This window comes from Aspergillus welwitschiae (assembly GCF_003344945.1).
Source record: "Aspergillus welwitschiae strain CBS 139.54b unplaced genomic scaffold BDQ94scaffold_7, whole genome shotgun sequence".
NCBI classification, from domain to species: domain Eukaryota; kingdom Fungi; phylum Ascomycota; class Eurotiomycetes; order Eurotiales; family Aspergillaceae; genus Aspergillus; species Aspergillus welwitschiae.
This window is the reverse complement of record NW_020798701.1, coordinates 880,023-905,951: the sequence shown is the minus strand read 5'-3', so window position 1 is coordinate 905,951 and position 25,929 is coordinate 880,023. Positions and strand designations below refer to the sequence as shown.

Genomic DNA, 25,929 nt, shown 5'->3' with positions numbered 1-25,929 from the left:
AGCATTGAAATACCATTTCCAGTGTCATTATTTATCATACACATGACATTACTAATAAGCCCATCCAAGACCAGCCTATCTCAAATAAAATGCCAAATCCGCCCCATCTGCTCTCTCCCACTCCAGCTCACCATTCGAAAGATACGCAAAGGGGTTGGCGGTATTTGAGTAGCGGATATCAAAGTCCTCGCCGCGGACGGTAGAGATAGCCTCTGTAGATTATCAAATGCGTTAGTGCACGTGAATCAAGCCCCAGGGTATAGGTGAAGGCTGATTTACCTTTGTAGTGAAGAACACTGCCAGGATACATAGCCGTCACGGCAGAGCCATTGTTGTACCAGGCAGTGCAGCCTGAGCTCCAGACGGTATGTTTCAGGTTTGCCTGGACATGACGGTTGTATAGCTGGTTTGCAGTGTCGGTTACGACAACAGAACTAGAGATTGTTAGTGGTTCGAAGGTCTCATTATAGGTAAAGGGCGAATCTTACTGAATATCTTCCCGGGCGATCTTCTTCACCCACTGCAGAATGTAATCAGCAGTCCAGCCTAACATTTGAGGAACGCTGCCATGGCCAATAGGGCAGTTAGGCCCAGCGAACATGAAGTAGTTGGGATTGCCCGGACAGCAGATGGAGAAATACGCCTCTGGGGTGGTCTTCCAGTCGTGGGCGAGCTGACGACCATTCCGGCCGACCATCTCCCAGCCAGGGATGAAGGTGGTGTCGAAGCCCGTGGCGCAGACAATGAGGTCAAATTCCTCCTCGCCTTGGGTGGTCTGGATGCCTGTCTTGGTGATGCGCTCGATGGGATCAAAACACCATTCTGCGTTGGGCTCCTGCATGGCTTCTAGATAACCATCTCCGGGGCTGAGACGACGGCATCCGATATCAGTATCTGGAAGGAGTTTCTTGATTAGGTGTGGGTTCTTGCTGAGACGCTGTCTCATTAGTTGCTCCGTGGCGGTGTATAGCATTTGATTGTACTCGGATCCCTTGAGCATCAGCTTGTAAACGGTGTTGACTCTGTGTGTGATGATGGGTTATTAGTAGATCGCCTCAGTGGGTGGGGGTAAACGTACGAGCGTTCGATAAACTTCCTGTATTCCAGAAATCCTTCGGGGTCGTCCCGAAACCGGGCCTTTTCTTCTTCGGTATATACAAAGTTGGTACCCATTCCATCTTTAGTCGTGTCTGGGCACAGATTGACCGACACCCATGTTGGTTGGCGGATGTAGTTGACGATGCGGGCTGCCTTGGGCTGCAGCGCAGGTACGATCTGGATCCCTGAGGAGCCATTGCCGATAACAGCGATCTTCTTGCCGGACCAGTCGTAGGCTGGATCCCAGCCCGCTGTGTGAATTAGCTTGCCCTGGAACTGGTTCAGACCCTCAATCTTGGGCATTTTCCACCGATTGAGAATACCCCCGGCATTGATGAGAATGTCTGCTTCATCGTACACCATTGTGTCGTTCTGCTTGAGCTCAAGAATCCATTTTCCACGTTCCTCGTTCCAGACAGACTTGACAAGTCGGGTGTTGAAAACGATCCTCTCTTTCAGCCCGTACTTCTCCGTTGTCGATCGGATGTATGCCTCGATTTCCGGACCCTTGGCATAGCTTTGTGACCAGGACGGATTGGGCTCATAGGGAAATACGTAACTGTGAGCAGGCACGTCGCAGCCCACGCCAGGGTAGATGTTCTCAAACCAAGTACCCCCTACCTCGGGGTTCTTTTCATAGAGGGTGAAGTCAACAAAGTCAAGGGGCTGCTCATGCTTGAGCTTGTGCGCAAGGATCAGTCCCGAGAAGCCCGCTCCGATGCAGACGACTCTGAGTTTCCGGGGAGTGAAAGCAAACCGTTTGGGATCTACAGCATATGCTGTGGATTCGGTCGGGACGGACTCTCTGGAAGGCATAATGGTGACAGAACAAGCCCCAGGGTTTGCGAGATGAGTTGCAGACACGCAGGTTCAGACTCGCAATAGCCAAGATTTCGGAACAGGGGGCATCCTTACTAGTTATATGGTAGCCTTGTGGTCCTTTTGTTCCCGGATTTCCCCCGGCCGCAGCCTTGTAGTTTCAGTAACTAAACGGCTGGCCTAAGTTAGTGGTTACCCTAAAGGGTAAGTCTACAGGCCCGATTGATTCGCAGGATGATATATTAGCGCAAAATCGACTCAGCGAGTCTACCATACAATATGACGCCGGGCGTAATTAGAAGAAAATAGCCATGGTAGTAGAGTCTTGCATCTGTCAGACCTTTATTGACCTTGTAGGAATTAGGCCCCCAAAAAAAGGGTCAAAATTGAAGCTTTGAGATGGCAGAGGAAGGGCGCCGGGAGTGAAGCCACTCCGCTGTCAAAGATACGGACCCGCCGGCCCGCCTGGTTTGGGGTCCAAAGGGGCCTGTCAGGGGCCGGAAGGATCGCTAGAGCATCCTAGCGGCATGCCACACGCCGAACGCTGAATGTGATTGATGCGTTCGCTTCTTTGCATGCCCTGTAGCTTATGATTCGACGCAGTAGTGTGTCAGAACCGGATTTCTATCTTAAAGACACAGCGGTGCCTTCCAGTCCACTCGATATGCCTTCCTCTGCAAGTGGCAACAGACATGTCCAGCAGCGTCTTTGGGGATCCTCCTCCAGGGACGGACCTGACGGCCAGCCGGCGTGAGGTCAACAATGCAGCTGTGAGTGTCACATACGTGCTGGCGGCTATTGCCATCGCCCTCCGATTTCTCGCCAGAACTCGGGTGCAACAGGCTTCCATTGCTGCGGATGATTGGATGATAGTTGCTGCTTTGGTATGTGCTTGTGACATATTGCCTCTCCAGAACCACCGGACGGCGATGCTGATGATTAGGATGACTGCAGCTGTCCGTAACCGCGAATTTCGTCTCCACGATTGTTGGTTCGTTCGCCAGGCCATCACCCAGCAAAGAGTACTGACCAACTCTATTCAGGAGGCTACTATGGTCTCGGGAAGCATGTATGGGCTATACCCCTGCATGATGTGATCAAGGTCATGCAAATATTGTTCGCATACGTCCTCGTATACGTCGTCACCGTGCCCTTGATCAAGCTCTCGGTCATCCTCTTCTACCGCCGCATTTTCGGCATGAACAAGGCGATGTGGTTCTGCGTCGCATTGACCATCGGCTACTGGGTTTCTTGCACCATCGCCTTTCTCGTCTGTTGCCGGCCTGTCTCATACTACTGGACGCAGTATGCTGATCCGGCTGGCGGCCGCTGCGTCTACAACCTTTATCCATTCTATATCGGAAACGCCGCTGCAAATGTGACCACGGACGTGATCATTCTGCTAGTCCCCATGCCTGTTATCTGGAGGCTTCACATGCGAACCACCCAGAAGATTCTGGTTTGCAGCATTTTCCTACTTGGCAGCTTGTATGTTGTGTCGATCGCCCGCCTTTCCGACCCCATGTTTTATCCTGTCCGAAAACTGATAAAAACATTATTTGCAGTGTCTGCGTGGCGAGTCTCATCCGAATATATTACATGACGTTTCTTAGCAGGTCCGTGGATATCACCTGGATCATGGGAAATGTCTTCATCTGGTCCAGTGTGGAGCCGTGCATCGGAATTGTTTGTGCCTGTCTGCCTACCTTGCAACCCCTGCTGCGGTACACCATCCAACGGATATTCGGCTCGCGTGTGGGAAGGTATCTGGGTAGCTCGGAGAATAAGCTGTCCAGCCAAACGAGGAATGCTCCCGTGAGGAAGCCCAGGGATTGGGACGAGAGTCTGCTTGCAACGCAGACTGTCCGAGTCGAGATGGACTCTATGCGCAGAGAAGACGAGAGTGACGAGGGCAGAATCATGATTGAGACCGACTTCCAAGTGATCGAGAGCAAGAGGGCAGTATAATAGCACTGACATATTACGGATAACAAATCCGTGGCGTCACTTTATATGTAGCTGGTGGAGTGGCAGGTGATCATCATCAGGGTATTCAGCTAGCTGGCACGCTACAAATAGAACCAAAGAAATTCAAGAGTAGACATGGACATAAGTTACTACAATGTCGCATCACATCACCAAGATGATGCGTCTGGATATCAAAATTTTATAGTATGTACGACTGGCTCGCTTCACTAGATCTGACACCATAGCCCGTTAGCGATGTGACACACGGTAGGGACAGAAAAATAACAGAGTGAAGCCCATCCATCTTTAAGCCCAGCTAGTAGCCTTCCTCTTCGCCCTGCTGGTAGACGTGTCGTGAACGTCCAGGGTCTTTGCGCATTTGCTGGCCAGAGCCAGTGAAACCCACTACTGCAGTCAGTCTGCTGTCGCACGTGTTCTATCAAAAGAGTCTACTCACCTCGGGCATTTACTCCGTCGCCCGTGCGGAACATGCTCTCCTTGCGACCCAGTTTCCCCTTGCTGGCAAAGTCTTTCCACTTCATCTTGCCCGCCTCAAGCTCCCGCGTGGCCTTCACCTTCCGGGGCACCTTGGCCGGGCGCGCCGGCCCATCGCTCACCTTGCTCGGCTCCTTACGCGCCTGGTTGGCCAACGCGGGGTTAATGTCCGCGGCGGCGGAGATCACGCTCGAGTGGGGCGGCGGCGGCGCCGGAGATTGTGATGAGGAATTGCCTGAGCTTGCATCAGCCTTGCGCTTTCGCGAGTCATTGCCGGAGATGGGCCTGATGTCTTTGGAGGTTAGGTTTTCCACCGTCCCATATGACTTGAACGAGACGAGGTACACGGGGTTGCTCGCCGAGCCGGTGATGGAGGTGATACGCGCTGGGTAGAACGAGTTGTCGCCCGACACCCACCGGGCGAGAACGTGCTCGTTAACGGAAAAGGAGGTCTGAGTTGACGGTTCGTCCGTCTGTTCGACCGTCCGTTTGCGGTATGTTGGTTGAGATGCGTAAGAATCCTTGGCCCTATTATCCTTGGCCGCGGACGCCGGCGGCTGAGACACGGGAGGCGCGGGAGGTTTGAGTTCGGCAATGGATGTTTCGGTGAGGTTTATAAGTTCTTCCAGCTCAGTTTGGAGACTCTGCAATTCCGTGTTGTCTGGGTCTACCTGCAAACTCGATTGGACGGTTTCAAGCTGGGGGAAAGGGACGGTTAGTCACGGACCAGACGGTGATGGCCAAGCACGTACCTGGAGCTTGAACTCCTTCACCTCTGCCTCCAGGGCAGCGACGTCTGACATTGTTGGGTAATTAGAAAAAGTAAAAAGGGGAATGCAATTAATTCCTGGTGGAGAACCGGAGGATGAATGAATGAATGGCGAGTGCGCAGGATGATGACAGTCGTCGGGGTGGAGTGGCGGTCGGGCTGGAGCAAATCTGAGGTTTTGCAGATAAGAGAAGTCGCCCTAGGATAAGACTGGGCTGTGGCGGGGGCCCCGTTGCGGCTCGTGCCAATCACGTGCCTCGGCACCGCCACATCTGCATGGGCGCAAGTCACATGTTATCCGCTATCTGCATTCGCTCGGCTCGCTCCTGTTGCTACAGTTCACTAGTAGCTCAACTAGCGGACGTTCTTGGTTGCTGACCCTTATGGTGAAGTACTTTCAGCAACTACTGCCCCTTCAGACTTGGGCCGGTCACTACCTAGTCCCGGTTCGACTTCCCCACGGTTACATTAAAGGCAGGCAGCCGAAGTCCAGAAAAGCTCCGATCTCAGGCCACGCCCGCATCCACTAAGCTACGGGTCAACGGGTCAACACCTGGTTGGTGTCCGCTTCCACAGTCGATCCTCACGTCATTCGGCTGCCGGAACAAAGGCCAACCGATGGGGGTGATGATTGGCCCGAGATCTGCCAGGTGTCCGTCCTACCGCGTTATCAGGCTACATGCCACATGCTAGACTAGACTACAGGCTACAGGCTACAGCAACACTTGATACCGATGGGGCAGCGGCACCGGCAGTCCAGGAGTCATAACCGGGCGGGGAGATCAATGGCCAACCCCAAGACTCGTCAGCCGTGGCAGGTTGCTCGTCGCTATAGGCTAAACCTTAAGCATCGGAGATCCAGATCCCTGGTGGGTTCACACCGCTTGCCCCAATTGTGATCGGTCGGGGGGGCTATGCACTCGACCGAGAGTAGTAGGGGGGAGCTCTGGCCAAATAATCTAGGTTATCCCCGGCTTACGATGTGCACGGGAGACGAATTGCTGGTTGCTACAGCCTACAGCACTCACATGGGAGGAACCATGCGATTGACGGGCAACTACCCAGATTACAGTAATCCATCCGAGACACCCGAGATCGCAAAGGGATAGGCATCAGCATGAGCCATGAGGAGCACCGAAAGTCGGAGGGTCTGGTCTTAACACTGAGACTGGGGGCGGTGAGATGACGGCGAACAAGAGAACCCGTGCCCGTGTCCGAGAAAAGTGGCGCCCCATGAGTCACTTTTCTTGGGTGAGACAGTCGATCGGTTCGTCTAGTACGGAGTAGCATCACCCAGACAAAGGACGGTCCCAATTTCGCAGGGGGGGGTCCAGCAATCTACCTATCTATCCATCGACGGCGTTGATAGACTAGTTATCTAGGTACTAAATAGGCAGAGACTAAGATACTAGTGCCTGGATACCAGTTTCAGGCTGACGAGTCTAGCAATGGAGTCAAATCCATCGTAGGGTTGATGATTGTAAGAGGTGACCAACCAAGGAACCAAGCAATGCCGAAGTTGGAAGAGAAGCAAATGGGCGAAGAGAGAAAAACCGCAGAGGCTTTTCGGGTTGGATTTCTAAGCAGGAGTCACTGGGTTCCCCACTTGCAGCCTGAGGTTTGCACCGGCAGAGCACCTCAGGCTACACTTTTTGCCTTCTGCAGAACCCTGTAGCCAATCACCTTCTTCCACTCTGCCGACCGCTCTCAGGGCCATCGCCCCCCTCTCTCAGTCTGTCTCCTCCGCGGTGGAAGATTCCATTCCATCCGCCTCTCTTCTACTAGGCTTGTCTTGTCTTGTTGCATCCACTGCCTCCTCTCTCACGCCTTCTCTCAACCTTTCCCCCCTCATCCTTTCCTTCCAACCCCCGTCAAGAACCAACTCCCCTCCCCCCTCCTACCCGGTGCCACAATTTCGTTCCATTCGGCCAGACCCTTAACGACGGGTCTTGCATTCTTTCGCCCTACTGCATCCCCCTACCTCTCGCCCATCTTGCATCATCCTACTACTCTTCCCATCCTCCTTTCACTCACCACTCACCAGCCCCTCTCCCCTCCCTCTCATCCTCTTGCTCGGCCTGTGATTCGTCCTAGGTCTGCCTCTCCTTAGCCCCGTTTTGGCTCGTCAGACAGACCTCTTTGCGGCTTGTGCGTCTCGCCTGCCTTGCGCCTCTCCTTCACGCATTGTCATCCGCAACTTCACCTGTCTCCCGAATCTCACTTCTTCCCGCAACGCCCCGTCTCCCCAACACCTCCCGAAGACTGCCAGCCTCAGATTGCTTCCCCCAAACATTCCTAGTTGCAGTTGAAGTTGACGTGAAGGTTTTTGGTTGGCTGTCCCGGTCATCGCAAAAATCATATTGTGCCCCTCTTCTGGTCTCTTCCGGTGTCATCGTACCGGAACCCCTCCTACTTGACCCGTCTCTGGGGGCCACCCATCGATACAACGAACGGGCGGGAAGCCCGGCCTGCATCTCATCGAGTCGACCATTATTTCCAGATCACTTCTGTCGAGCAGCACTTGACACGCCCCACGGCTTCAACACCTTCCCCCTCTGGTTGTCACTGTCGGCTGCGATATTCTGAACACAATGACCGACTACAACTCCCTCTATCAGCACGGTCTTTACCTGTCGCCAGATCAGCAGGATCTTCTCCTGGCTGCTCTATCCTCCAACAATCCGCCTGCAAAACAGCAGAATAATTCTCATCCCCCGGCTTCCAAGTCAGACCCAGAGTCTACCCCTGGAACCACAGGTAGTTACAATATGAGCCCTGCATTCGACCCCTCTAATCCTCACTCGGGTGGCCTGGGATATGGTGATGATGAAAGTCCCTTCCTGGACTTCAACCCCGAGCTGGACTTTGACTTTCAAGGCTCCGAGAACTTGATCGGTGATATTCCCGACAGCCTGCCGCAATCGGAAGAACCCGAGCCGGGAGAGAAGCGGAAGGACATCGATGGCGATGCGGATGAGAATGAAGCTTCTGGTAAGAAGCGAAGAGAAAGCGATGAGAAGGCGGCAAAGAAGCCAGGAAGGAAGCCCTTGACTTCCGAGCCAACCTCAGTACGTATACTCGGTTATCGCGATGTGGGCGCCGAGGGTATCGTGATACTAACAAATTTGCAGAAGCGGAAGGCACAGAACCGGGCTGCGCAGCGAGCGTTCCGTGAACGCAAGGAGAAACACTTGAAGGATCTGGAAACGAAGGTAGATGAGCTTCAGAAGGCTTCTGACAACGCGAATCAGGAAAATGGGTTGCTACGTGCTCAGATTGACCGCCTGCAAGTCGAACTAAGAGAGTACCGCAAGCGTCTCTCCTGGCTGACCACCGGAACTGGTGTCTCTGCCATGAATGCCATCCCAGGGGCCTATCCCAACAGCAAGGGATCGTACGGCCTTCAGAACAACGATTTCATGTTTGACTTCCCCAAATTCGGGGATCTTCCGGGCTCCCACATTTTCAATAATGGCCAATTGTCCAAGACGCAGCAGAGTGCTAAAGGGGAGCCATCAACAGCAACCCCGCGTAACGACTCTCGTGTGCCAGGTGTTGTGAGCCGTAACTCTCTGAGCAGCTCTCAGTCCAACGGTGTACCCGCGGGCAGGACTCCCAGCTCCGTGTCCCAGCAGGGTTCCACTCCTGCGTCCACGAGGAAGTCTACGCCGAAGGTGTCCATATACAACGGCACGGCACACTCCACCTCTACGCACGACTCCTCTACAACTGACTCGCCATCCTCCTCGTCCGATTCCCACCAGAGCCAGAGTCTTTCTTCCAACGGCACATCCCCGGAACCGACCATTAATTCTCCTGCTACTAAGGCCCACCACAATCACGGTGCTCATGATGGTTGCACATATACCACCATCGATGGTGAGGAATCCTTCTGCGCGCAACTTGGCATGGCATGTGGCAATATCAATAACCCCATTCCAGCCGTCCGGCATAACAGCCAAAGCGCGTCAAATACTCCTAGTCAGGAGGCTCCCCACGAGGATGTTGCGGGTCTGGATATGCTCGCTCAGCAGAACGGAGGCCAGTTCGATCCTGTTCTATTCGGAGACTGGCGTGAGCCTCAGGATGCCATCCTGTCTCAGGACTTCGGAACATTCTTTGACGATGCTTTCCCCCTGCCCGATCTGGGAAGCCCTTCACACAACCTCACGGAAGCGGCCACCCAACAACCACCGAAGAAGGACTTGATCGCGGAGATTGACAGCAAGTTGGATGAAGAAGTTGTGCCTGGAGAAGACAAGTCTCAGATGCTGAGTTGCACGAAGATATGGTATGATCATCCTGTTGTACTTCCCAATAACCACATTCGTACTGACTTCTTAAAGGGATCGTCTGCAATCAATGGAGAGATTCCGCAACGGAGAGCTCGATGTCGATCATCTTTGCTCCGAACTACGCATGAAGGCGCGGTGTTCTGAGGGCGGTGTGGTCGTCAACCAGCAAGACGTTGACGACATCATGGGGCGGGCGAAGTAGTCAAGCGAGGGGAAACAACAAGTTAGTTCGCACCTGCGCTGCCCGCCGCATACTGCCCTCGTTGCCATCATTCTGCGTTTCAGATACCCATACATGTAATGCAAAGCTGTTGTTGACGCCGTTACGACAAAAAGGGACAAATGGATACGGGAGGTTTTTCACACGAACGCAAAGTGAAAAATCCACGGAGTACTCCAGGTTATTTACCGCAATCTTCGGTTGGACATTTTTTTCTTCTAAAGACATTTGGAGCAAAGCAATAACCTCCCCAACACATATTACATCTCTCCATCTACTTATGACTGTACTTTCTCTACTATCTTCTTTCTTCTTCTCTCTCCTTCTCTCGAAGACCACTGCAGGCGAACAGGAGGCGTGGTTTGCTGGGGGAAAAATTAATGCAATATAGGAAGCTTCGGGTTGGCAGACTGTACACCATGACCGTTGGAGTCTTCTTTCATTCATTCTACCTTACACTTGGGTTGCGTGCTTGTTCCTATGTATATGCACCGCTGGTTCTTGACCTTTCAGCACACCACACCACATGTATTCAAAAAATCTTGGTGGCTGGGGACTTCGAGTGATATGTTGCTTTGTCAATTTATCTGTCTACTCACCTGCCCTTGGAAATATGCGAAAGGGTTCTTCTTGTCTCTTTGGGCGTAATCGGCGTATTTCTCTGGGTGAGGTTGTATCTCTGTATAGGCATGAAGTAATAATACGCCAGTTCTCTCTTCTCCGATACTCGTACTAGTATAGATATTCCTTCATACTAATGATTGATGCTTCCGATGATTCTTCAACCATCTACCTGTTACAATTGCAGTCGTACTACCAGTCGTGGTACTACTGCTTTGTTACTAGTACTACCGTGAGTTCGGTAATACTAGTGAATTACTATCTTAAACCAAGACTTGACTAGTGTGGTCCGTTACGTAGAGTGGCCCGCGGCACCCGCCCGGAATATATATCTTGGAAACAACAATGATCTTAGTTGCACTCATGATAGTACATACTACTTACTAGTAAGTTGCCCGAAGGAGGTCAGTGCAACACCCGTTGCGGTACAGTTGTAGTAAAGTAGGAGGTAATTGTAGAAAAGTTAGTCTACTGTCTTTACTACTTACGTAGTACAAGTAGTATAGCGGTACTACCAGTTGGAAGGATACTACTAGTGGTAGATAAAACCGCAGGAAGTTACAAGGGTATCGATATTGGTACGTTCCAGGAGAATATAGAATACAAAAGAATCCTCGCCGTTGGCCTTTTTGGTTTGTTTCTTCTTTTTTTCGTTTCTTGCAAAGTAACCTCAGATATATCCCTTCGCTTTTTAAATTCCCCGTTTCCCGCGGCCACCCAACAAAATCAAAGACCATAATATCATACCAAGTTCAATAGCACACACACCCACCTCTCCTCCGCTTGCTTCTGCTTTGCGCCTCCGCTTATGTCTCTCTGTCTCCGCCTCTGCTTCTGCCTTCGGATCCACACCAACGACTCCTGGAGTCCTAGGGATCCGAGTGGGGAATGGAGTTGACCGAGTCAGGAACCCGATCACTCCCGTCGCCAGCGCGAAGTGTCTACTAGGAAAGAAGAAGATGAATGGGAAAAGAAGTTTGGACGCATATCTCGCTGAAAAAGGACAAGAACATGGTGAAAAGAGGAAAAGACGTCATTTAGCAAGTATCACAACAATAGAAAATTAAAATACCGATCGAAAAGCGTGGGATTAATGAAAACATGGAACAGGAAGAAAAGAGATGCAGACGTAGAATGACACTTTCGAAAAGAAAGATGAAAAGGGGGAATTGGAGAAACAAAGGCGGATATGGAATCAGAAAGGGATATCAGGCACAACCACACACAAATCAAGCGTCGCCTCCAGTTGTGGCTGGCTTGTCGCCTGGTCCCGAGTCTGAAGTCGGAGCGCCTCCCTTGTTGAACCCACCGCGACCACCACGTCCGCCACGTCCGCCCCGGTCGCCGCGGCCAGCACCGCCTCGGCCACGGAATCCACGTCCGCGGTTAGTCTCGCTGTCACTGGCACCTCCGCTCTGGTACCCGCGCTGGGAGGCATTGGCACCACGGTTGCTGCCCTGCCATGTACCGGCGTTGCCGCGGTGGCTGCCACGGTCTTCGAAGAACTTGATGTTGGGCTTACGAGGTTGACCGGCAGGAGTGGGCTTCTTGTGCTCCGGGGGCTGGCGATCGAGGGCAGCCTTGGCCTCCTCGACAGTCGTGAAGTGGACGACATGGTTGTTGTATTTGCCCCACTTCTCAATCTTCACGATCTTGGCCTTGTCTTCTTCGGGGAAGAGATCACGCACAGCTTGTTCGTTCTCAACGTTCGAGACGAAGAGGCCGTTGCTCTGCTTCTTCTCAATCTTGGGCATCGGAGATTCGGAGGGCTTCTCGGGCTGAGCGGTACCGTTGGCCTCGGTGGTCGTGGTTCTCTCCGGGGACGTCACGGCGGGCTGCGCAGCAGGGGCGGCGGCAGGCTGCGGCGTAGCAGGCTTAGGGATCACGGGAACGGGGGATGTACGAGCGGGAGCGGCGGCGGGAGCCTTGGCCTGTGCCGGGGCCTGCTGTTGAGGAAGGGGACCCGTGCGGGCGGGAACAGGTTGAGCCTGACCGAATTGGGGAGCAGCTCCGGGGACGCGAGGCGAGGCAATGCCAGCAGGGGCGCCAGCGGGGACGGGAGCGGGCTGGGCTGGGCCAGCGGGCTGGGGCTTGCCGGTACGGTGAGCGAAATTGAATCCTTGGGCGCGCATTTCGGTAGCTATGCGGCCCGACTCGATCTCAAGCACCAAGAAGCCGAATGCTGCGTCTGCCAAGTTGAAGTTCCACATGTTCTTGAAGGCGCTTTCGTCGACCTGGCCAGCTGCGTTGCCGGGGGCAGCAGGTCCACCGAACGGGTTGCCACCGTTGGCAACGGTAGGCATCTTGTTGACCACCTCAAGAGCATTGTCCAGCAGAGTCTTCTGAGCCTCGTTCTGCGAAATGGCGGCCTCGACCTCGCCCCGGACGGTCTCCCACACGTCATTGAAGGAAGCCTTGGAAGCGGCAAGCTTGCCCCGGTAGTGGTCGAGGGAGGGGTTGACGGAGAATTCGTTGTAGGACGAGCCGTAACGGAAGTGCAAGCCAGCGGAGATGGAGAAATCGGCCTTGAGCGTGACCGACAGCTGGTTCAGCATACCCTCACGAGCCGGCGACGCATGCGTGACGAAGATCCGGGTCTCTGAGGGGTCGTATACACGGTTCGCTGTGTCAATCAGCTCTCCCATTTGCAGCAGGGTTGTCCACATGGTGCCTTGGCCACCAGCAATAGTAGTCTTGCCCTCGCCATTGTCGAACAGCTTGTGCATAACAACCGCTCCTCCCAAACCCAAGAGACGGAGCTTCACACCGCTAATGTCGAGCAGCCGCGAGTTGGCTTCATCAATGATGTGCAGCTTGTCAACCTTGTACTCTCCCGAACGGAACTTCTCCAACACGCGAACATCCTCGCAGGCACCCCAGACAGTGTAGACAGGAACATCGAGAGTGAGCCGCTTGTCGAGCAGCATGGGAAGCTCTGAGAGGGGTAGCTGATCGGGCGTGAATCGTTGCTTGATGGACTGCTGGGGAGGAGTCTGGGCAATAGTGCGCTTGACATTCTCGGGGAGCAGGGGAGAGTATTGGGCCACGTGCTTAAGAGTCCTAATCGTCGAGATGCAGATTTGTGTTAGTAGATCCGGTCACATGTTTATCATGCATGAAAGCTCTCTAGCGGCTGAAAGTAGCTGTACGAATCGGGGAAGGGGAAAGCCACTGACTTGTCTGCAATGCGCTCGAGCGAAGTGTCATCGTAGAAACCGAAGTCACCAGTGTGGATGATATGGTCTGCACGGGCCTGCCTGGCCAACTCATTCAAGGACTTCAGATTACCTGCGCCGTGGAAAAAGCAAAACAGATTTCCCAAATCAGCTCAATCGGGTCTACCAATCTGGGGATCGCTACCGGAGCTATATCCGGACCACATACCTCGCACGTCCGCAATGCACAGCACTCTGACGGGACCATTCTGAATGATTCGACCATTGTTTGGGAGGAGAGGGGCGGCGCCGGGGACGGGACCAGAAGGAACAGCACCGTTGGGGAGGGGATAGCCTTGAGGACCGAAGTTGTGTGGAGGACGGGGCTAGACAAGAAAGAGAGCATGAGGTCAGCATGGGGAAGGCCAAGATCTTATCTAGGCGCGTTGGAGGATCGCCAACGCGCGGTTTCAGAGGGGGACATGACGTTGGACAGCCATCACATCACAGCTGAGCTATACGGGGGCAGAAACAAGAGAGGGAGCACATACAGAAGCCATGAGTAGGGACTGGAACTAGAGGTCGGAAAAGCGAGAAAGAAAAGGTCAAGGGTAGTTGATGATGAAGCAGAAGGAGAAGGGAAAGAGGCGGGCGAGAGAAGAGGAAGAAGACGAAGAAAGACGACTGGGGGAGGAGGAAGCAAGCACGACGAGGCGGTTTGGAACACGGCGAAAGAGAGACTCAGAGTCGCTGCCAGCCGAAGTGAAGCCTCCCCGCTTATGTAAGCCCCAGGGGCAGCTTTACAGCAAACGGGCGCAAGGGACAACAACAACAACAACAACCACCACAACAGTAACTGACGAGTACTAGTTGTAAAGATTGGTGTACGCAAAAGATGGTAAGTGAATGGTTTGACCTCTAACACCGAGAAATTTCTGCAGCGGGTGTTTCCCTGGACTTCATTCACCACAAGAGGTCATCCAGATCTACACAATGCCCAAGTGACACTTCAAATCGGGCCTAAACAGGAAGGTACCTGACAGCACTGGCAACACAAGTAATTCATGAGATAATGGAAATTACCAGTTTCCATTCTATCTACCTCTCAGATCTATTCACAATTGATGATGTGTTACACAAAAACTCTCTCTGTCTAATCTACAGATTCTCTCCGTGATTCAACAAAGTCTCCTGGCTGTCACTGCTTCCTTTGTTGCCCCCTTCACTGAGCACTTGCCTCGAAACAGCAGCTTGAAGGGATTTGGGCCCTTGTAGTGCCATCAGGGCAAAATGACCGCCCACTGTTGGGCGAGCTCGGCACAGCACAGGCACCCCAGGGCTCCGTCCCTTGGCTGATGTGGCAACGTATCGATCGGAGAACGGCCAGTTGTGTTTTCCGTTGGTCATAAAACTCCAAAGATCCTCCACAAACTCAGAGCGAGTGTCGGCATCGAACGTGCCTGCTAACCACATGTTCCAGTCCGACTTGGCCCAGTCTTGCCGGTTATCCAACGGAACCCCATATTCAGCTCGCACCGACTTGAAGAAGGTATTTCCCATCTCGTATGCCGCTTTGGGGAAGGTCTGAAGATCAAGTAGTACATCTGGGTAGAGGTTGTATGGTATTTTCCAAGAGGCTGGCTTGCCGGGATACTGCAGCACGAAGTGTGTCTTGTTCCCGTCTGTTCCACGGCCCTGGGTGAAGAACAGATCCGCTCGCGCTTCCCCAACTTGAGAGTATTCGGAGAGTCCCGTCAGTTCACCTAATGCCTTGATACCAACGGCCGCCTTGATGGCAAGGTTCGTCTCATTGGCTAGTGCGCCAGCCGCATCGTTCGAAGACAGCTGCTTGGTGATATCAACGCCATTATCGACCAAATAGTCCGCATAGCCTCTCAGGAGGTCGGTGTACTGAGCGGCCCATTCGGTGTCGCCTGTTGCTCGTACGTAGGCCAGGATCAGTACCATTAAATTCCCACATTCCTCAATCGGCATTGGCTCGGCCTTCTGATTGTCATGCCCAATGGCATTGGGATAATGCTTGCCCATGTCGTGGATTACATACGGCTTTTGCCAGCGGCCAGCAGCCAGGTACCTCATCATTGGTTCCAGCAGAAGTCGGATGTAGTCCGGGTCCAGAATGTAGTAAATCGGGAAGGCAGGCATGATAACGTCCACCGTGTTGAGGTTGCCATTGCTAGAAAGCTCCTTGATGAACGCCAGAACATCGGTGGTGTCAAGAGTGTCATTAGGGATGGTCACCTCTATCCCTCCGTACGCCTGACGAGCCGACAGTGTGACGATGTCGGCGTACTTTTGGCCAGCCGCTGCTTTGGCTTGCTTGGCCATCTCTGCATCGAGTATCCGAGACTCCTGCAGAGCGGCGGTATAGTCGTCAAGGAAGTAAGAGACCGCGTCGTGGCTATCCGGGTACTGCGATCGGTAATAGCCGGTGTATGGTTTGCCCAGGTAATTAATGGACTGCTCACGCACATGCCCAACGGCAAATGTCACTGATTCTCTACCCTCAACCTTTCCTAGATCGTGTGAAAGGGCCACGATTCCTCCTCGAACCCATGGCTGACGATTGTCGACTAGTCTCCCAGTACTGACAAACTGAGAACGCACTTCCCCGCGTTTGCCGGATGAGAAAGAGAGTTTAGACTTAGAAGTTGGGCGAGAGGCGAAGATCGCCTCGCCCCATGTAGCCATATCATCTACTTCAGAGTAAGGGGAGCCGTCCTTCAGCCCCAAAGAGAAGACGGCAGTGGTGCCGGTTTCGCGAAAACCGCGTGTAGTGGCTTGTGGCTTGCCCGCCCATCTTCCGTCGATGCTGGAGTAGATCTGGATGCTCTTGGAAGAACCTTCCGATACAGAAACGGTCAAATAGCCTTTCCCACGAACTGGTTAGCTTCTGAAACGCGATAGGCTATGTTGAAGTCGCGATCTTACTGAAAGGAAGAGACTGCCGCAGATAGTTTGAGGGCGATATGGGCGAGAAAAAGTCCAAAGTGAAAACCACCGAACCAGCGGAAAGAGTAAACACTGAATGGGTCGCGGTATACTCGGCACTTCGAACGATCGCAGGAATGATGTTCTCGCCTGGATTCTTGACGCTCATCAAACTGTACGCCTGGCCATCGACGCGAGCCATGACCGACCACGTGAGACTCTGTCCAGCCCAGAACTGAGGCTCCGCATACGGCAATATCTGAACCTGATCGCTGGGCATCCATGCTGAGAGATACGGACTCCGGACGGCCAGCGGATAGGATGGAGGCAGCGCTGGCTGATGAACAACGAGCGCTCGCTCTCGAGGGGTAAATGCGGAGAGGAGCATGGTAGTGAGCGAGCCAATACCGAGGCTCTTAGTGAAGTCTAGATACATGTTGAACTACGTCCCGGAGATCCAGCCGTGGAGGTAGTCAAATATATTGAGGAGTAGACGGTCCGCCAGCATGGAAGATATCAATGGGATGATGAAGAAGTGAAACGGAGGTGGGGATGAGCGGAGTCCAGTGCTGAAGTCGAATGGGGAGAAAGACACCCCTGGCTGGCTGGATGGAGCTCTTTCGTCGATCGTGGGCGTCGTCAGCCGTGCATTTCGTCATTGGCAATTGCGCTGGCGTGGCAGCCTGGCTAGACGCGCTCAGGAACCCGCCCGTCCCCTGGGGCCTTTTGACGACGCAGTGGAGCCACTCACGCCATCGGCCATAAACACCACGTTGGTCGCGTTGCAGACTAATTACCATGGAAGAGCTGAGATGGACAGTGTCCTGAGTCGATGATTCGATGATCTCCCTGGGTTGAATCCGGAATGCGGGGATGCCGTTTTCGGAATAGTGCAATTTCCCCAGCTTAATTCAACTCTTAGTACTTAAGTAGTAGTGAGGAAGCAGTGTTTGTCTACGAAGAACAGCTAGGTATTCATTACATCTTGGATCATTTTCTAGATTCAAACATTGAAAGAAGCTTTAATATCTTGGAGCAGGCCGGATATAGAATCCATCCTACAACTGAGCCTTCTCAATCCTTCTACCAATCTCATCAAAGTGGATCTGCTTCCCTGTCACCAATGCCTCCTGAAGGTATGCGCCAATCTCAACAGCTTTGACTGCATTAGACAGCTTGAGGGGCAGTGGTTTGTTGTCTAAGCAACAGGCAGTGAATTCGTTTGCCTCGTTCACAAAGGCACCTCCGAAGCGCCCGTGGAAATTCGCAGGGACCTCGCGCGTGATGCCGCCGTTGTGGTAGTAGTTGACGAAGTTGCGTTGCGGGTTGATGTTAACAGACAGCTTCCCCTCGGTGCCAATAACTTCGGTCGTATCTTCTTGTCCATGGGGCATCATTCGAGAGCAGTAGTAGTAGGCGATTTTGCCATTGTGAAACTCAACAATTCCGACTGCGTTGTCGTAGTCGTTGTACTTCTTCAACTCTGGCTGGACAGCCGTGATTCCGTGGGCGGAAATGCTCTTGGGGACCGAGTCCTCTCCCATGAACCACAAGGTCAGGTCGATATCATGGACCGACATGTCAACAAACACACCACCCGACCACGCTGCGTAAGCCACGTAGAAGCCCGAGGGGTCGTATTTGTCACAAGTCTGGCTTCTCACGATGGAGGGACGTCCAATCATTCCCTGGCTGATCTTATCATAAACCTCGCGATAGGAGTCATCGAATCTCCGAGAAAAGCCACACATCACCTTCAAGTGTGGCTTGGTCTTAGCCTTCTGTGCAACTGCTCTGCACTACCAATGAGTTAGTCCATATGCCATTTCGAGAAACGACAACTGTAGATCCAATATTTAAGCAAGATATCCGGAACATACCACTTCCACATCAATTGACAATGGCTTCTCACAAAGAACATGCAGGTCCCGATCGATAGCTTTCATCGTCTCCTCGGCATGCACCGAGGTCGCCGTCCCGATGACGACTGCTTGCAAGCCGGGGTGCTCCAGCATCATGTCATAGTTATCATATAACGTAACTCCATAAGGCTCTAGGTGTTGTCTACCCCATGTAATCTCGGCAGGATCGGGGGAGAAGGCGGCGACAACTTCGGCCCGTGGGGTTTGGTGAAGGAAGTTGTGGACATGGACCTTGCCTATCCGGCCCAGACCAGCCATACCAACTTTCAGCTTTTGAATCGGCATTGTGAGATGGAAGTCTGTGAGTAAATGAAGGAGATGAATGAGATTGGCTTTGTGAATTCAAGATAAGCTATTCACAAGGTCTTTCTCTTGAACGCGAATGGAAATGAAACCTGCTGGGCGAGATCCAGAGGCCTTATATGTCCTGGAGGTCTCGGAGTACATTGTCTTGGGCCCAGCTGTGCTGATGGGGAAAATTTCCTCGTTCAGGCTCAATCCTATTCTTCCCCTCTGTATATGGGGGCGCTGATGGGCTTCTGCATTGTTCATGCAATGGAGCAGAGAGAGATTCATGCTCCCATGGACATTTTGTAGAACCAACACGGGTGGGGTTGCTCACTTCCAGACGGAAAGACTTGCCGTCATCCACGGAGCATGGAATTGGCGAGACTGATTGGATGATCCTCGCAGGACGCCGCGGGGCGTCCCCACTCAGCATTGTTTGGGCAAGGCTTTCCATGGTATCGACGCTCCCCTACATGCAGACTGTGTGATTATCGGTGTGGTCAATCCTTGTCATTCCTTGATCCTGATGCTGATGCCCCATATCATTGGAGCCAATGTCAATTTTAAGGAGTGCGGGGTATTCCTCAAGATATACATCAAGAAACAACGCGGGGGAAGTTCGTGAGACCACAAGAACGAAATTGAAAAGTACAATAACTGGAAAGCCATCACGCTGAGCTGCTATCAATCAAAATTTTCTTGAATGGATCGCTGAATTATCTGAGATGAATGAGATGCTGTGGCTGAGCGATCGCTTCTATGCGCGCCCGAAAGAGAAGTAGGACCCCCATCCTCTTTGCTTCATCCAAGCATTTCTGTGCGGTCGGCCTTGATCAACACCAGCATTTTTCTCTATATCTGGCTGAATCCCTGCGTGTTTCGAAGTTTTGGATCTAGAGGCGTTCCTTTCTGTCGGTGTATTGCCGCTCAACGGCCTTTCCGTGGCTTCTATTACTGCTTCATCTGGTGAGGAGGGTGTCTTGGAAGTCTTCGAGCTCCTCTTCTTTACAGTGATGAACACAACGGTGAATAAAACTATGTCAACGGAGTTGTCAGCGCCTGTTCGAACACAAAACCCTTCCCCGAGCGTGTCTAATTTCTAAGGAGACATACCACCGATAACCAAAACCAACGCCACGATGGTGCACAAAATTATCATTCCTTTAGAGGAAACGCTTCGCGTCGTCGAATATGACTCTGATTCGCCATCTCCATCTTGGCTGTCGACGCTATTAAGTACACCCTGTGCGACCGCTGGTGATGATAGTACAATTAACACCAACCACAAAGGCTGTATTGAGTACGAGGAGTGGCCGATCATTTTCTTGAGACAGAATGTTGAGGTGCTGAGAGATTTTCGTGTCAATACCTGGCACTTAGAAATGAGTTGTTATCTGAGAATAGTCAGGCAGGGAAGAGCGCTCATCATATACTATGGTGGGAGTCGATGGGGTCACCAGGGGCACGAGATTTGTGAAGAATCTGCTGCGTACGCAGCACTAAGACATCTTGTTCTGTGATAGGCTTGACTGTGACAGCCTAAATCCTGAAGATGGGCTGGAGTGTTTGGTCGTGTGCGAGATCCGGGATCATGCAGTTTCACTGGTTTGAGAGTGAAACGCAAACGTCAAATCGGAGACACGGAACTCGACTTAGTGGGATATCGGCGCCAACTGCAAGCACCAACTCCGCATAGCCCTTGAAAAGTGTCCAATTGTAGAGATGGCTTGGCCGCCATGCACGATAACTCCGCAAGTCTTCAGATGTTCTGCATCTGCTCGGGCGCAAGTGAGGCTGCGTCGGACCTTTTGGACGAATGATCACGCGTATACAACTGCGCTATGGGGGAGAGAAAAGCGGCCTCAGTAAAAGTAGCTCTGCAGATTGTCATATTTCTGGGAAGACAAACCTGTCATTCTCGCCTTGCAGGAAGTAGTAGAGCTACACGTTTGGTAGCCTTATTATGGCAGTGATAATTGAGGTGTGGAACAGATGATATTGCCATCGTTTCCAGCCCAAAATAAGGCCTGGTGAGACGCCTTGTCTGTCTCGTAGGAAAACAGTCCCTTCTCCGACCAAGCAACAACCCAAGTGCCACGGGCTATCCTGGGTTCCATGAAGATGAGGGTAGCAAAAATGGCGATGTTATCTGGCTACTGAGCTTGAAACCATAAGAACTAGTAGTTATCAGTACCAGTGCCAGATACACATATCAGTATGTTGTGCAGTCACAATTAAGCCTCGGTTAGCTATGACAGAAAAACATTACCATGCTTGATCCGGCAGCCCCCGACTTCCGTTTATGCATTTTCACTCCTCGGGTCACGAGCGGTCATCTGCCTCGATTACTTGGGGCACTTCTTGTCCCGTCCCTCTCTCTTCAGACAACTTGCAGGCCACTTGAGGGTGACTACATCGTGAAAGAAGGATACCAAGCATTACAACCGCGATAGCAGCTCCTTATATGGTGCCTTCTGTGCTGTCACTCCTAGTTACTCACAACCTTGCAAGTCAAATCGCTTTCTTCCTTGTTGGGTGATTATATTCCTCTGTCCATTGTTGTACACTGAAAGCTCAGAATCTGATCATAAACCTTATCAGTCGCGTCAAGATGCAGAGCGAGCAAGAGTCAATGTCAGAGGCAGATTCCATAGTCTATCCTGAACTTACAAACCTCGCTGATGGGGATAGCTATGACGAGGTGGAAGAGCTATTACTCATGCATATGGCAGACAATAATGATTCCCTTTTACCGGAGCTCACAGCAGCTACGGTTTCAGAGGAAGACAGAGACATGCCTCGCAGACAGGCTTCCCCACTACTCATGGAACGCCCTCAAAGCCCTGGTATTGACATGGCAGCCTTTTGCTTCCAGAGGCCGACTCAGGGCCCAAATTCCTTTTCCCTGCAGCCAGCAAAACGCTCCTCACTGAATACCATGCCTCCTCGGTCTGACGCTCGCCTGGCTGGTGGCACAGATGTGTCTTTGGTGACTCGAGAAGGGCCAGGAGATGGAAGGTAAGTACTACGTCTGGGTTTTGGTACTAGGCTAACGTTCGGTTGTGTGCGCAGTTCCTCATATCCAGTGAACTCGAACATCAGAACACGCACTCTGAAGATGGTTTCACGAATCGGACCTCTCGAAGCACAGGGACCAGAGACTACCTCACTAGAAACAACAGAGCGTAGGGTTCATGCTGGGCATAACCCGCACGTTTTGCATTCTGCAGCTATTTCTGTGCCACAAGTCGGCCAACGCTCGTCCGCTGAATCACGGCCAGTCTCCTCAGGAATTGCAGCGTTGGGTACGTAAAGCACAATGAGATAAATGATTATCACTGACCCATCTGTAAAGACAGGAGTACCACTTCCTTAAGACACAGAAAGGTAGACCGTCTATTAATTAAGTCTCCCTTCCCGGCTAACAAGGCTTACAGAACACGGAAAGAATAGAAGCGACAGAGCATGGAAACAAGGCATCCAACACAAGTATCTCCCGTGAACCATTGAGAAGGCCAGGCCAAAGCAGAGCTATTGAGCAAACTTTGTCGGTTGCTACGAATCAAACATCGAGAATCACAAAGCGTCGCCGTTCAAGCAAGAAAAGCGCCAGGCTTCCATCCACTGGTGGCTCTGAAGATGGGGAACCCAAACTATCAGAAGAGGATCTATTCCAGTTATTAATCAGCCGTATCAGAGATCGTGAGAAAGGTGCAATAGTCGCCTCTAAGCTTAAACAACAGATGGAGGCCAAGATTACACAAGCTGCAGAGGAAAACAATATACTGAAAGGCCAATTGGAGGAGTCTTGCCAGAAAATTCAGAAGCAATCATCTCAGCTTGAAGCCTACAAGTCCCGTATGGAAACATGGAGGTCGAAGTTCGCGAAGTTTAGAAGCTTCTTGAATGACTTTGGCTGCGACTTCCAAAATTTACGTGGGGAGGCTATTAAGCTCAAAGGAACAAGGAAAGAATTGCTGAGTGAGAGGAATGAGATAAACACCAGCATAAAGGAAGCAAGAGAACAGTTAGTTAAGGCTTCAACCGACGCAGAGCATAGACGAGGTGACCTTATAAAGGTAGAGAGCCAAAACGAGTTGCTTAGGCAAAGCTTGAAAGACGCCGGGGAGACATCGGATCGACTCCTGAGGCAGCTGTCGGACGAGAAAAAGCAATCAGGTCTGCTTGAGGTCCACATACAGAACTGTTCCAGAGCTCAGTCCACCAAATTGGATAAGATCATGTCACATCAACGTGAGATGATAGGAGGTTTCGATGCTGCCTTAATAAGCCTGAGCCATAAGCATGTTGCTTCCATGAAGTCTCTCCAAGAGGGTCTGAGCTGTGATTTCAGCGGTTGTCTGGCTTTACTCAGAGAATTGCAGGAGAGCATCTCATCAGGAAAGGCTGATGCAACAGCATGCTCAGACATTATTCACGCCTTCGCAGCTCGGTAAGCCTCATATGTTTAGCCAAAATAACCTGTCAGTCAGCTAACACGGCTCTTTAGCATGGATTCGGCTATGCACCAGCTAAATGCTGGGATTGGAAAAGGGACTGAGGCAACTGCAGGTCTGACTGAGAATCTGAAAGCACAAACAGAGATTATTGGGAAGCATATTGTCAGCGACACTGAGCTGGCGGCGAAGATTTCAAAAGATTCGGAGAATAATGAGAGATTGCAAAACACTCTTCGAACAATGGTGGCGGCCAACGAGAACATTACCCTTTCAATGAAGGGATTAGAGGCAAGAGAAAGCGGCCTTTTCAATCACTTGACAGCTCTGGAAAGTAGTCTATCGGCAATTAAACTACCAGATCAGAGGGAACTTCTGAAAGACGAGACTCGCCGGTTTGAGCAGACAATTGCCGAAATGGAATCTAAGATCCAAAGTTTGTCGGAGCAGTCCAAGTCCGCCGAGGATGCCTTGAGAACCAAGGATCTTGAGAATCAGGCATTGAGAGGATCGCTGGAAATTGCAGAAACAAAGGCTAATGATAATGATTGTCGCGTCCGCAGGTACGAAGCGGAAGTGACGGCCTTGAGAGATGAAGTTAAGTCTGTGGAGTCAAGGGTTCGTAAAGAGCTCAGTAGAGCTAGTGTTGTCTCACGAGAGCGGGATCGAGCAAGATGCGACCAACAACTCCATAAGGTCTTACGAGAGAAATCTGAGGTCGAGGGTAATTTGAGCAAGGTGTCCAAGCAGCTGGCCGAGACACGACTAGATCTAGTAAGTGCCAGTGGGATTCTTGAGGAGCAGAAGCATACTGATCCACGAACAGACAGAGTGCGAAGACAAGATGAAGCACCGAGTGAATGAATTGGAACTCATGGTAGACAAGCATGGAGCCCCGTTATGGTCAAGATGCTGACTGGTATAGCTGGAGTCCAAAGAAAAGAAGAATGAGGCTCTCAGATATGATATCTCTGAGACGAAGTCCAAGCTAGAGAATGAGAAACACGAGGCAGCAAGACTTGCAGAGGTGGCGTCTTTGAGCGCAACAGAGCAGGCCTCCCTCCATCGTCAGATTGAAGAAGCTGCCCAACGCATTTCAAGCCTTGAGGATGAATGCCGCAGAATCAGCAAAGAGGGATTAGAGTCGGTCGAGGATATTCAAAGTAAACATGACATGCTGTTCCAGAATTTGCAGAAAAAGGAAGATGAATGCCTTCTCATCCAGTCACAGCTTAAGGCTACGATGTCAGAAAAGGCGGATCTCGAACGCCACAAAGGGAGGGTGGCAGAAGAGATAAAATCTCTACTCAGGAGGGTCCAAGAATCTGATAACTGGATGAAAAAGCTCAAAGCAACGCTTGGCCAAGCGGGACTTGTCACGCCTGATCAGCCAGCCTCGGAAGCATGGAGCAGTCTGGAAACCATTCTGCGCACAGTCATCAGCAGAGATGCCCCCCGCGATTCCTTGAATACATCTCCTGGTGGAAAACAGGATGTCAGTTGCTCGAAGGCTCGAACTTCGACTCCCCAGAAGAGCCTGGTGGGCTTAGGACAGGAAGTGTACAAAGCCACAGAAGTGATCTACAAAGCAGAAAGCTTTCAAGCAAGCATTGTTTCTTCACCTTTCCCAGCAAAAGCTAACCTTACAGAAAAAGGCCCCGCAAAACAGCCTTTACATTCTGCCCAGAACCCGAACATTGTACCCTTTTCAAGCTTCCGCCAACAGTCGCCGACAGATAGTTCTGTCTTCGGGAATGATCAGGATGACCTCGCAGCTATGCTAATGCTTAGTTCAGAGCAAAGATTTTCAAACGAGGCCCATTCAACTAGCAGACCTGATGAGACCCAAGTGGCAAGAACAACAAACTTCGTTGTACAAGAAACACCTACAAGGATGAATACTGCTCATATCACGGCCAAGGGAGCTTCCAACACAGTCAGGGACAAATTGCCCCGGTCGAAACCCCAATCCATGAAGGACGAGAAGGGAGTCGACACGAAGATCAACAGAGAAGGGAAAGAAACTCGATCAAAAGCCGTTACTTTCGGAGCACAAAGCCCAACATCGCTGGGGCAGAAACGCAAGTCATCGGCCGGGAGCAATATCAGTTCAGGGAACTGGCAGAGTCAGCCCCTAGAGGAGGAGGACAGACCAGCCCGTCTAAACCGCCGCACATATGCCAGGGCTCGTCAACCCGTGTCTCGAACTCTGGCAGACGTTGAGGAACAGCCGACACGTTCTCTTAGAAATGACGTTGCCGACAGAGCTGCGTCTGTCACCACATCTTCCTCCTACGGAAATAAACGGGCAAAGGTTTCTGTGGATCCTCCGGAACAGAAGCCACAAAAGAAGCCTGTCAGCGAGTACTTCGAGCGCAAGCCGAGCCCCGCGAAGCTTGCTTCCGGAAGCAGCAGGCCTTCTTCGATGAATGCCAGCCAGGGCAACATTCCAAAGCGAGCAGCTAGAGGTAGGGGAGCAGGGCGAAAGACCAGAGGTGAGCCACGACACAGGAAGTAACAACAAGCACACTAACCGCGATAGGTGATCATTACAATGCTCGCTTCGGCCGAGGAGCCTGAGTGGCACATGAACAGCTACGTCGGGCGGCTCAGGGAGAGAAACGACTTTGTGCCCAACGAGAAATGTTTCTGCTTTCCTTCAAATTGACAGTATCTGTGCACCTTATATCTTACACGGCGTGATATCGAGAACTGAGAGAGCATATTCCTAACTCAAATTTCCGCAACACAGAATGTCTGAAGCTTCCCACCTATTGCTAGATGCATTAACGCAAATAAATTGATAGTATTTGAAGATTGATTCAACCCAAAATGTCTTGCTCTAAACGCCACAATATAACACCGAAAAA

The 25,929-nt window shown here is 51.8% G+C and overlaps 8 protein-coding genes across 8 annotated transcripts; 4 read left to right on the top strand and 4 right to left on the bottom strand.

Moving 5' to 3' along the window:
* Positions 1 to 17: 17 nt before the first annotated feature.
* BDQ94DRAFT_138945 (flavin-containing monooxygenase) lies at positions 18 to 1,967 on the bottom strand. Its single transcript, XM_026765332.1, has 4 exons — positions 1,079 to 1,967; positions 489 to 1,022; positions 280 to 434; positions 18 to 212 (listed from the first exon to the last, which is right to left on the bottom strand). Exons 1-4 carry the CDS (start codon positions 1,912 to 1,914, stop codon positions 76 to 78), a joined length of 1,662 nt encoding a protein of 553 aa, XP_026629375.1. The 5' UTR covers positions 1,915 to 1,967; the 3' UTR covers positions 18 to 75.
* Positions 1,968 to 2,609: 642 nt separating this feature from the next.
* Positions 2,610 to 3,885, top strand: BDQ94DRAFT_167967 (putative integral membrane protein Pth11-like; the record flags this gene model as incomplete). The annotated part of the gene is made up of 4 exons (XM_026770954.1): positions 2,610 to 2,801; positions 2,872 to 2,908; positions 2,961 to 3,405; positions 3,483 to 3,885. The coding sequence occupies 4 exons, from the start codon at positions 2,610 to 2,612 to the stop codon at positions 3,883 to 3,885; spliced, it is 1,077 nt and encodes a 358-aa protein (XP_026629374.1).
* Positions 3,886 to 4,201: 316 nt separating this feature from the next.
* Positions 4,202 to 5,183, bottom strand: BDQ94DRAFT_167966 (tudor domain-containing protein; the record flags this gene model as incomplete). Its single annotated transcript, XM_026770953.1, has 3 exons — positions 4,202 to 4,290; positions 4,343 to 5,078; positions 5,133 to 5,183. 3 exons carry the CDS (start codon positions 5,181 to 5,183, stop codon positions 4,202 to 4,204), a joined length of 876 nt encoding a protein of 291 aa, XP_026629373.1.
* Positions 5,184 to 5,966: 783 nt separating this feature from the next.
* On the top strand, positions 5,967 to 6,297 carry BDQ94DRAFT_138941 (uncharacterized protein). Its single transcript, XM_026765331.1, has one exon. The coding sequence runs from the start codon at positions 6,064 to 6,066 to the stop codon at positions 6,256 to 6,258; it is 195 nt and encodes a 64-aa protein (XP_026629372.1). The 5' UTR covers positions 5,967 to 6,063; the 3' UTR covers positions 6,259 to 6,297.
* Positions 6,298 to 7,740: 1,443 nt separating this feature from the next.
* Positions 7,741 to 9,646, top strand: yap1 (putative bZIP transcription factor AP-1/Yap1; the record flags this gene model as incomplete). The annotated part of the gene is made up of 3 exons (XM_026770952.1): positions 7,741 to 8,217; positions 8,281 to 9,440; positions 9,496 to 9,646. The coding sequence occupies 3 exons, from the start codon at positions 7,741 to 7,743 to the stop codon at positions 9,644 to 9,646; spliced, it is 1,788 nt and encodes a 595-aa protein (XP_026629371.1).
* A 1,868-nt stretch (positions 9,647 to 11,514) lies between these two features.
* Positions 11,515 to 16,828, bottom strand: BDQ94DRAFT_157823 (uncharacterized protein; the record flags this gene model as incomplete). Its single annotated transcript, XM_026768815.1, has 7 exons — positions 11,515 to 13,345; positions 13,462 to 13,573; positions 13,670 to 13,826; positions 14,011 to 14,015; positions 14,302 to 14,375; positions 14,603 to 16,343; positions 16,393 to 16,828. The coding sequence occupies 7 exons, from the start codon at positions 16,826 to 16,828 to the stop codon at positions 11,515 to 11,517; spliced, it is 4,356 nt and encodes a 1,451-aa protein (XP_026629370.1).
* A 399-nt stretch (positions 16,829 to 17,227) lies between these two features.
* On the bottom strand, positions 17,228 to 18,666 carry BDQ94DRAFT_185445 (putative NAD binding Rossmann fold oxidoreductase). The gene is made up of 2 exons (XM_026774884.1): positions 18,273 to 18,666; positions 17,228 to 18,191 (listed from the first exon to the last, which is right to left on the bottom strand). Exons 1-2 carry the CDS (start codon positions 18,597 to 18,599, stop codon positions 17,451 to 17,453), a joined length of 1,068 nt encoding a protein of 355 aa, XP_026629369.1. The 5' UTR covers positions 18,600 to 18,666; the 3' UTR covers positions 17,228 to 17,450.
* A 2,547-nt stretch (positions 18,667 to 21,213) lies between these two features.
* Positions 21,214 to 25,639, top strand: BDQ94DRAFT_185442 (uncharacterized protein; the record flags this gene model as incomplete). The annotated part of the gene is made up of 8 exons (XM_026774883.1): positions 21,214 to 21,620; positions 21,651 to 21,907; positions 21,958 to 21,989; positions 22,040 to 23,055; positions 23,113 to 23,833; positions 23,886 to 23,936; positions 23,985 to 25,554; positions 25,602 to 25,639. The coding sequence occupies 8 exons, from the start codon at positions 21,214 to 21,216 to the stop codon at positions 25,637 to 25,639; spliced, it is 4,092 nt and encodes a 1,363-aa protein (XP_026629368.1).
* Between the last annotated feature and the right edge of the window lie 290 nt (positions 25,640 to 25,929).